The 10,656-nt window shown below is 39.9% G+C and overlaps 2 protein-coding genes across 2 annotated transcripts in view; one reads left to right on the forward strand and one right to left on the reverse strand.

Moving 5' to 3' along the window:
- Positions 1 to 810: 810 nt before the first annotated feature.
- Positions 811 to 1,282, forward strand: LOC129667739 (60S ribosomal protein L27-like). The gene has a single exon (XM_055595443.1). The coding sequence runs from the start codon at positions 839 to 841 to the stop codon at positions 1,247 to 1,249; it is 411 nt and encodes a 136-aa protein (XP_055451418.1). The 5' UTR covers positions 811 to 838; the 3' UTR covers positions 1,250 to 1,282.
- Positions 1,283 to 3,095: 1,813 nt separating this feature from the next.
- Actr10 (actin related protein 10) overlaps positions 3,096 to 10,656 on the reverse strand; it is a 33,625-nt gene continuing 26,064 nt past the window's right edge. The window contains exons 11-13 of the mRNA XM_055595384.1: positions 7,348 to 7,429; positions 5,164 to 5,365; positions 3,096 to 3,510 (exon numbers count right to left, since the gene is read on the reverse strand). Coding sequence (XP_055451359.1) covers positions 3,329 to 3,510; positions 5,164 to 5,365; positions 7,348 to 7,429 — 466 coding nt within the window. The 3' untranslated portion in view covers positions 3,096 to 3,328. The remainder of the gene's footprint in view (positions 3,511 to 5,163; positions 5,366 to 7,347; positions 7,430 to 10,656) is intronic.

Consider the following 10,656-nt stretch of genomic DNA (forward strand, 5'->3'; position numbering starts at 1 on the left):
AGGCAGACAGGCAGACAGATAGGAGCATAGCATGAAGACGGGAACGGGGAGGGGGGCAAGGGGGAGGGTAAGGAGGTGAGGAAAGGGGGGAGAGAGACTGCTGAGAACAGAGAGCTGGGGTGGCAGGTGGTCCTTTTATTGGGCCACACACACCTGTCTTACCCCGCGACAGGTCAGAACAAAGCAATTGCTAGGTCCCTGAAGGCACACCAGCAGAACTGCTAGCATGTTAATATTTTTGTTTAATTAAAGACGAGGACGTAGGAAAAGGTGGTGAGTTGGGACTGACGGTGTTGTTTAGACTGCTTCCTGCTGACTGCGGGAGGGGCAGTGACATCTTTGAGGACCCTGAGAAAATTGGGATGCTGGCCAAATCACAGGAGAGCTGGCTTTTTCACTGGGCTGTCCAGGTTAGTGATCTCTCCCCGCCCCCAATTCTCCCTTCATGGACTCATATTTTATTAAAAATTGGCATACTGCTGGGCACGCCTGTCATCCCACCACTCTGGGAAGCAGAGGCAGGCAGATCTCTGTGAGTCTGAGGCCAGCCTGGTCTGCAAAGTGAGTCCAGGACAGACAAGGATACAGAGAAACCCTGTCTCAAACAAACAAAAAAATTTGGCATACCTCATTTCCAAATTCTGACACAAACAGAACAAATAATTCCCAATTATCTTACATCTAAACTTGCTTTGCTCTACACTTAAAGTCCTCACTCTAAATCTTTTATTTCTGATTTCTTTGCACTCTGCTCTCAAAAAAAAAAAAAAAAAAAAAAAGGATCTTAAGAGTATAACACCCTTTCCTTTCTGCTGGGTGCCAGCTGCCTGCTGTCGAAATGGGCAAGTTCATGAAACCCGGCAAAGTGGTGCTGGTCCTGGCCGGATGCTACTCCGGACGCAAAGCCGTCATCATGAAGAATATTGATGATGGCACCTCAGACCGCCCTTACAGCCATGCCCTGGTGGCTGGAATTGACCGCTATCCCCGAAAAGTGACAGCTGCCTTGGGCAAGAAGAAAATCGCCAAGAGATCAAAGATCAAGTCCTTTGTGAAAGTTTATAACTACAATCACCTCATGCCCACAAGGTACTCTGTGGACATCCCCTTGGACAAAACTGTTGTCAACAAGGATGTCTTTAGAGACCCAGCTCTGAAACGCAAAGCCAGGCGGGAGGCCAAGGTCAAATTTGAGGAACGATACAAGACAGGGAAGAACAAATGGTTTTTCCAGAAGCTTCGCTTTTAGGTATATTTTCGTTTCTATCATTAAAAATTAAAAAAAAAAAAAAAAGTGTAACACCAAAAAGCCGTGTAAGGTGGCCCACACCTTTAATTCCAGCATTCAGGGAGGCAGAGGCAGGCAGAATGCTCTGAGTTCGAGGACAGCCTGGTCTACAAAGTAAGTCCCATGGCAGCCAAGGCTACACTGAGAAACCCTGTCTGCAAACAAACCAGGAGTGCAGCACCATACAAAGTTCTTTTCTTGAATTTTCAGGACAACGGGGCTTTTCTGTGTAGCCCTGGCTGTCCTGAAACTCACTCTGTAGACCAGGCTAGGCTAGAACTCAGATTCACCTGCCTCTGCCTCCCAAGTGCTGGGATTAAAGAATTGTTTAACCACTGTCTGGCTACCAGGTTCTTCTTTTCCTATTCTTATTGCCAGGAAACCATCTCCTTCGAGTGTTAATTTCTTTCTATGTAGAGAATATGGCAAGACTTGGAAAGACTCAGAAAAGCAAAGTGATTAAACTATGAGTGGCATTTAAGTATACACAACAGAGCCTGTTTTAATTCCAACTCTTATCTGGACACACACAGCACCTGACTTCAGGAGGAAGTTCATTAAACCAAATGAGGAAAACCAATAATAAAAACTAAAAAACAAATGAGTCCATTGGTTGATTTTGGGGGGAGGAGGAGGGAACCAGGGTTTCTCTGTATAGCCTTGGCTGTCCTGGACTCACTTTGTTAATCAGGCTGGCCTAGAACTCAAGAGATCCACCTGCCTCTGCCTTGCTGAGCAATGGGATCACAGGTGTGCACCACCATGCCCAGCTGAGTCAAACAGTTGGAAAAAAAAAAAAAAAAAAAAAAAAAACACCTACTAAAAAAAAAAAAAAAAAAAAAAAAAAAACCTCCTGCTAAAGCATACAGCACAAAAACAAAGATTAATATCATTATATGTTAATTAAGAAATTATAAAGAGGGCTGGAGGGATGGTTCAGAAGTTAAGAACACTGTCTGCTCTACCAAAGCTCCTGAGTTCAATTCCTAGCAACCACATTGTGGCTCACAACCATCTATAGTGAGATCTGGTGTCCTCTGCGTCCTGGAGGCACACAAGCAGGCAGAATACTGTATAATAAATAAATCTTAAAAACAATTGTAAAGGGTGAACTGCATTTTGTAGAAATGTAGAGGTTACATGTTTTTGACCATAAAGCTCAAAAGTGCACATTTTTTAAGAGATTTATTATTTATACAGCATTCTGCCTGCATGCCTGCACATAGGAAAAGGGCACCAGATCTCACTGTGGGTGGTGATGAGCCACATGCAGTGGAGAGATGGCTCGGCAGCGAACAGCGCATGCTCTTCCAGAGGAGTTTGGTTCCCAGCACCCACATCAGGTGACTCGCAGTATGACTATAGCTCCAGTGGACTTGATGCCTCTGGCCTCCATATCTGCATCGCCCGCAGCCCTGCACACAATTAAAAAAATAAAAGCTTAAAAAACCCTGAAATGACTGGCAATGGCTAGTACTCATGGACTGGATCCATCACTAAAAATAGTAAAATTAAGGCGAGCACAGTGTAATCCCATCCTGTAATTCTGTAATCTTGTAATCCCAGCCCGCTGGGAGGCAGAGGCAGGGAGATCACTGTGAGTTTGAAGTCAGCCTGGTCTACAAAGTGAGACCAGGACAGCCAAGACTACGTACGGCAAGAAACCCTGTCTCAAAACACCAAAAAAAAAAAAAAAAAAAAAAAAAAAAAAAAAAAAAAAAAAAGGAAAATTAACAGTTTCTAATGCTCAAGACAGATTATGTAAACTGTGGAGGAAACTGGACTTTATAATAATAAACTCCCAAAATTGAACAGCTTAACTATACTTTATTGATATAAATACAACGTATCTCACAAGCATCCACTATTTTGCCATACTACACAAGAGATAAAGTCAAACAAATTAAATATTAATGCAAAGAGAAAATACAGAAATGCTTTTGTTACAGAAGTCATCTATATAAAGCATCCCACATACTTTGTACAATTCACTTCTAATTGATTATTTGAACTTAAGCAAGGCTTAATTTATTCAAATATTTATTTCTCAGTGGAAAATGCCCTTTTCATCAGTGGTGGCTGCGTTTTCCCAACATCAAACATCATTTCCAAAGGTGGGTTGTTGAGAGAACACCAGTCAGGTATGCGGCCCGTCTGATTATAATATTCCTTTGAAATGGAACGGCTCCCAAGTATATCTTGCAATGCTCCAAAAACAGCTCCTGTGTAGTGAAAATACTTTTATAGCTAAGATGATATATCAGAACTGTAAGCTGTGTAAATCCAGTTTAAAAAAAAAAGATCTGTTGGGATTGGGGGGATAAGGGAGGGGCTACAGCTGGGATACAAAGTAAATAAACTTTAATTAATATAAAAAAAGTTAATTTAAAAAATTTATACAGTATTCTGCCTGCATGTGTGCCTGCACACCAGAAGAGGGCACCAGATCTCATTATAGATGGTTGTGAGCCACCATGTGGTTGCTGGGAATTGGACCTTTGGAAGAACAGCCAGTGTGTTCTTTATCTCTGAGCCATCTCTCCAGTCCCCACATACATCCATTTTAAGAAAAGAGGGGAATGGTAAATTCAGCAATGCAGATCAATCTCTCAATTACAGTTCAATGGGATTCTGAATAATGGGTTAGCCATAATTCCTATGCTGAAACCTAAATGACCCTTTGCAGATTACAGTGAATATATTACAAAATCTAGAAGAAAGTGAAATAACATGAGGTAGAAAAAATTTCAACTTTAGGAAAGACAAGTTTTTTTTGGTCATAACTCCTGTTATATATCATTAAATAAACTAGCATTGAAAAACCTAATAGACATCATTTAAAAGTTTAAAATTTTTTATGCTGAAAAAAATCTTATAAAGATGTATAAGGCAATCTTTATAAAAATAACAATTCAGCTTCTAAATCTAATTCTAGATGAAGAAAATCAAGATTGACCAAATTCTACTTTTCAAGAAATAGCACTATATTCATTTTAAAATTCCTAGCATTTGTTTTTCCCGCTATATGACTCTGCCCCTGGCTCTATCATAAAATACACAATGTAGGAGTGTACACATCTGTTACTGTTCCTCTCGAAGAAGCTATTCATTAGACTGTGCTTATCCTGAGAGCATTCGATGAGCTCCATGGCAAAGCAAAGGTCAGTTGAGGAACTATCTCCACCATTAAACAAGTGTTTTAAGCAACAGCAGCTATCACTAGAATAAGGTTGACGCTTTCATTCTGAGGGATGACTTTAAATAAATACTTTACTTATTATCTGAGACAGGGTCTTACTATGTAGTCTTGGCTGGCCTGGAGCTCACTAGGTTGTCTTCAAACTCATAAGAGATCTGCCTGCCTCTGCTTCCAAAGTGTTGTGATTAAAGGCCTGTGCCACCGAACCCATCCCTAACGATGAAATTTACTTAAAAAAAAAAAAAATCACAGTGTAAAGGAAAGCAGAAACAGGCATATGATTCTACAAATTCATGTAATTTAGAAAAAAAGTCACTTTAATGACATTGTTACTTTAATGACAATTATTTGTTCATTTGAGGCAGGTCTCATTTGGTAGCTCAGACTGGCTTGGAATTCACTATGCTGCCCAGGTTTGCCCCAAACTCTTGATCCTTCCGCCTCAGCCTTCTAAATGATTGGACTTTGGGGCTTATTTCTCAGTAGAAAATGTTATTTTCATCATAAGCGGCTAAGCTTTCCCAACATGAAGCATCACTTCCCAGGTGGGTTGTTGAGATGTATAGTCAGGCACATGAGCCAGCTACCAGCTGTACTGATGAGGTGGGGAGTTTTGAACAGTGGATCATCTACTTTGACAAGGTCATTAGTAATACCACTCAGGCTCCGTTCTTACCTCCCAACCAGGCTACACAATTGGCCTTTGCAGGTGGAGTATGAATTCGAAAGTTCTTAGTGCCAAGTGTCTTTTTGTATTTTGGTTTTTCTACCAAATACCGTATTTCTGCAAGCAATCTGTGGAGAAATCCTGGCAACATAGATGTGCCACCTATGACTACCAAATTCTCTGCCAGTTGCTTCCTGGTATCTATTGGGCACTGTTGAAAAAGAAGAAAAATTATTTTAGTTGGATGAATACTGTTTGCCTAGACTTAGTACACAGACATGGATACTGTGGACAGCAGCGGCCTCTCTATGTGTAACACTGTAATGATTCTTTGATACAGCAAGCAGAGTGCCATGGAAATGCTGCCACACATGTACACGAAACCTTGAGTATTTTAGAACAAGGAGTTTTAGATTTAGTGGTTTCTGTTTTAGACAGGGTCTCTCTAACACTGGCTGGCCTAGAATTCATATAAAGGCCTAGTTGGTGCTGAAGTTAAAGATCCCCTCACCTCTGCTCCAAGTGTTGGGATTAAAGGTGTACGCACACTCAGCCTCTGTATTACCTTCCACAACAATCTCTGACTTGTGTACATGTGCGAGTGTGGTGTGTGTCTGTATGTGTGCACACATATAGATGCCAGGGCCTGTGCAGAGATTAGATGGAAATGTGCAGGGGTGGGCTCTGTGCTTCTGCTGTGTAGGACCTAGGGACTCAACTCAGGTCATATGATTGTTGGCAAGTGCCTTTACCCACTATGCCATCTGGCTGGCCCATTACCTTTATTACTTTAAAACTGAGTAAATTCCAAGTGGCATAGTCAGTATTATAAGCGTACTCATTTTTAAGACAGAATAACTATGTTAGGCAAGGAATGTGAGAATAACTATCTTTTTTCATATAGGTGAAGAAAGCATGAAACACTCAGCCACCACCGTCCTCTCCGTTTACTTCTGTTTTGTTTTTTTGGGTTTTTTTTGTTTGTTTTTTGAGACAGACAAACAAAGCCAAGAATTCACCTCACACCTGTGTTAGCCTCGAACTTGCAATCCTCCTGTCCCTGCCTTTATTATTATTTTTAAATATTTGTTTATTATGTATACAGTGTTCTGCCTGCAGAAGAGAGCACGTTATAGGTGACTGTGAGCCACCATGTGGTTGCTGGGGACTGAACTCATAACCTCGGAACCATCTCTCCAGCCCTGTCTCTGCCTTTAGAATGCTAGGATAGCAGGTGTGTGCCACTGCACCTGGCAGAAAACTAATTCTTTAAGTTATTTTGTTTATACTACCATACCAAAGGCCCATTGCCTGGGGGGAAGGTAAAACTTTCAGAACCTGTTTAGAGGCTCTAACAGGAGGCTCTAACAGCTGTTGGAGGCTCTAACAGCTATCTGTGTGCCCTGACTGGAGACAGTACTGAAAAGGTCATACTCTTGGTACATCTTCTGGAAGCTGAGCTTTAAAGGAGAGAATGGACTCTGCCTCGCCTGCCAATCACATCAGCCTGTCACCCATGGGGTGCTGGATGTCCCAGCCAGATCATCCTCACTCCAACCCTCTTGGAACTCATTTTAAGAATGAGGAATGAAATAGTACTTCAATGAGTGGTGTCCCACAGCGAAGCCATCAGGTTTGGTGGCAAGTACCCTTACCTGATAAGCCACCTTGCTGGTCCTATAAATATTTTTAAAATACTAAGAAAAAGCTTTTTGTTTTGTGTTGTTTTGTTATTTTTGAGACAGGGTATTAATATGTGACCATGAGTTGTTACAAACTATGGTATCCTGGAGTTCTTCATCCAACAGCTTTGGCCTCTCAATAGGTACTATGCTCAGCAACATTGACTAGAAAATTCCACAGAAAAGCTAAAGAATGAAAGCCAGGTGTGGTGGTGCATGCATAATCCCAGGACTCAAGAGAAAGAGGCAGAAGGATTTGAAGAATTACAAGTTCAAGGATAGCCTGGTCTACACACTGAGTTACAGGCCAAAAACAAAACAAACAAAAACCCCCACAAGTTAAATATTAAAAAAGTAACAGCATTCTATAAAAACTATAATAGGAAATTAGTGATAAAAAGGGGCCTGAAAAAATACTTTTTTTTATAAATATATGACAAGAACAACTGCAGAAAATAATACCTAAAATTTTTCTTTGAAGGACTGTTACAACAAAGGAAACTATAAATACCTGTAAAAGGGAATCCAATATTAAAGTGGCAACTGATTTCTCCTCATTATCTTGTTCAAAAAGAATTTCCACAACTGAATCTCTAATGAGATACGAAGAAAAGAGAGCATGTTATAGGCATCATATGACACGACATAAAACACAAAGCTTTTCCATTGTAAATGGGGGCAGTAGATCTACTCCCAGGACTGAAAGGGGGATTCAGTGAACGGCATACAGGAAGCATTTCCTCAAGCATTAGCTACTGCTGCAGTAAGATTTATGTGTTTTAGATTTCATTGCACTTCCTCAAACATAACAACAGAAAAGAAGTTACACTCTGTAAAAGTTAACAAGAATCAATGTGCTGCTAAGTTGGAGATACATGGGATTTTAAAACCGACTAAAAAATCTAAAAAACAACAACCTTTGTTTTTAAGTTTTTCTGAAGCAAGGTTCCATGTAACTCAAGCTGACTCCAAGCTCCTTATTCTCTTGTCTCTACGTCCCTTGTGCTGGAATTTCAGATGTGAGTTATCACACCAGTTATCCACTTTTTTTTTTTTTAATTGTAAAAAAACCACAAAGCTGGGTATGGTGACTCATACCTGTAATCCCAGCATGAAAGAAAGGTAAGGCAGAAGGATTGCCACAAATCTGAGGTCAGCCTGAGCTACATAGCGAGACCCTGTTTTAAAAAAAAACAAACAGGAGAGCACCAAGGACATGACAAAGACTGCATAACGTATACCTTTATCTTCCTCTCAAATTAGAACTTTCTTCTGGGGCACCATGAGAAAGGTCTTTGGGGTGAACAGAGTATTTTTTCATTGCACATATTTAAGACATACAACACAATGTTTTGAAACACAAATGCATACTGAAATGACCGCCTATCACCTTCCACAGTTACCGTATTTCTGGTAAGAGTAGCTACGATTTATTCTCCCAGACACTTTTCAGTATGTAACATGCATTCCCAGCTATAGTCATCATCCTGCACAGGTGGCATAACGTTACTATGTACTGTATAAAGACTAGACTTGCATTATTCAAATGATTTCTCTGCCCCCACTCCTAGCTGCAATCCAGACAGGGCACTGTTAAAGTCATTCTAAGAATCTCAAGTTGCTCCCTCTTTATTCTCTAATTTGTCAATAAAGTTGTTCAGCCAATTACTGAGCTAATAACTGGGCTGGACTTCTGTTTCCAGCAAGGGAAGGGTAAATATTCATTTGGCCAGGAGGAGAGGCCGAGAAGACATGAAAAAGCAGCTGGAGCAAAGAAAAGCCAAAAAAATGCAAGCATCTTTGGGATTTTGGCTCATAGTAGTTAGATCAGCTTAGAGAATTAACTTAGACTAATATTGCTCAGTTACTATACATAAATGTTGAATAAAACTAAAGCATCTGTCTTATGTGGGGCTGGCTGGGTTAGATAAAAACTGCCACTACAATATAGCTTCAACATGCATAAGTGCTAATTTATGTCCTTTAATCTACTTTCTTCTGGTTCCCTCTATCCCTAGTAGCCACTGTTGTATTCTATTTCTAGATAAAAGATTAACCAGTATTTTTCTTCATCTATTTGGCAAAGTTCTTTTAATCAAACTTGTAAAATTTCATGTTTATTTGTATTTTTCTTTTTTAACGTATTTTTCAAAATATATGCACATTAAAAAATAGATTTACAATAGGAAATATTGTACCTTACATGCACAAAAAACTTAAATGAACTAATGATAAAATCACACATAATTATGGCTCACACATAATACCTACTGTAAACCAATTTTATCAAGTCAATTTCATGACCATAATAATTTAAAATGTTATTGCTTATAGGTCACAGAAATCTACACATAAAATTGCATAGAACTACACATACACTGTATGCCAATACCAATTGATTACTTATTTAAATTTAGAGACAGGATCTTTCTATGTGGCTATGGGTGTCTTGAAACTCACTATGTAAATAAGCCTGGCATCAAACCCACAAGGACTCACCTGCCTCTGCCTTCCAAGTGCTGAGGTTAAAAGCATGCACCCCCTCACTCAGCTTCTGTATTTTCTTAGACAACAATCTCTAAATCTAGAATTATGTGAAAATTAAAAACAACAACCACTGACCCTTTTTTAAAAAACTTTTTAAAGACAGGGATTCACTATATAGCCTTAGGTGACCTTGAACCTATGACCCATATGCTTCATCCTTCTAAATGTTGCCATTACAGTTCTGTGCAGCACACCTGGCTCACAGATACACTTGTAAGCTGGGTATATTGTGCCTCCTGCCATCAGCTCAACTACTACACATTTACCAGCCTCCCAGGCTGCAGACAGAAGCAAGCAGCAGACAAGACAGAGAGACCTGTAGGAGTTCTACAAAGCTCCTTAGAGATGAGAAGCACTTTTCCTCTCCTTCCCTTCTTAGGCTAGCTTGCTTACTGCATAAGACAGGGAAACTATGACTCCAGCAGCCACGCAGAAAAAGAGGGAAGGATGTTCTGGTTTCTATCAGGAGCATTGGGAACTGTCAGAGTTTTTCTTTTGCTTTTCTTTTTTTTTTTCAAGACAGGATTTCTCTGGTTGTCCTGGACTGCTTTACAGACCAGGTTGGCCTTGAACTCGCAGAGATCCTCCTGCCTCTGCCTCCTGAATGCTGGGATTAAAGGCGTGCATAATCACGCTCGGCTGGCTGTCAGATATTCTAAACTTGGATTACATGACAGACACAGCCACATTGCTGAAGTCACTATCTTCATGTTTGTATAACCTGTGTGGCCAAGACAAATAATAGCTAGAATGACACAAATCTAACATCTAAGTGAACATCTAAGCTCCATTTTTGTTTGTTTTTTTTTTTGAAACAGGGTCTCACTATGTAGGCCTTCATTTATTGTAGGTCCCACTAAACAATCAAGAGAAAATTTAAAATAATAATTTAGTAAAAATAACAGATTTATAAAATGGTCTAAAAATAACTATCAAAAAACCCCTACATTTTCACATTTGTTGGGTCCTCCGATTTTATTTATGTATTTATTTTTGAGACAGGGTTTCTCTGTGTAGGCTTAGCTGTCCTGTACTCACTTTGTAGACCAAGTAAGTCTCCAAGTCACAGAGATCCACCTGCCTCTGCCTCCTCGAGTGCTGAGCACCACCAAGCCCACTGGGTACTCTGATTTATAATCTTTAACGTCTATGTATTTATGCTCATTCTCTTGACCTCTCACCTTGTCATCTTAAAACTTAAAAGGATATCCAGTATGGTATATAACTGATAACTGTTCTTGTTTTGTTTTCTTTCTTTTTTTTTTTTTTTTTT

This window comes from Psammomys obesus, unplaced genomic scaffold, assembly GCF_907164565.1.
Source record: "Psammomys obesus unplaced genomic scaffold, mPsaObe1.curated_primary_1811, whole genome shotgun sequence".
Classification (NCBI taxonomy): Eukaryota; Metazoa; Chordata; class Mammalia; order Rodentia; family Muridae; genus Psammomys; species Psammomys obesus.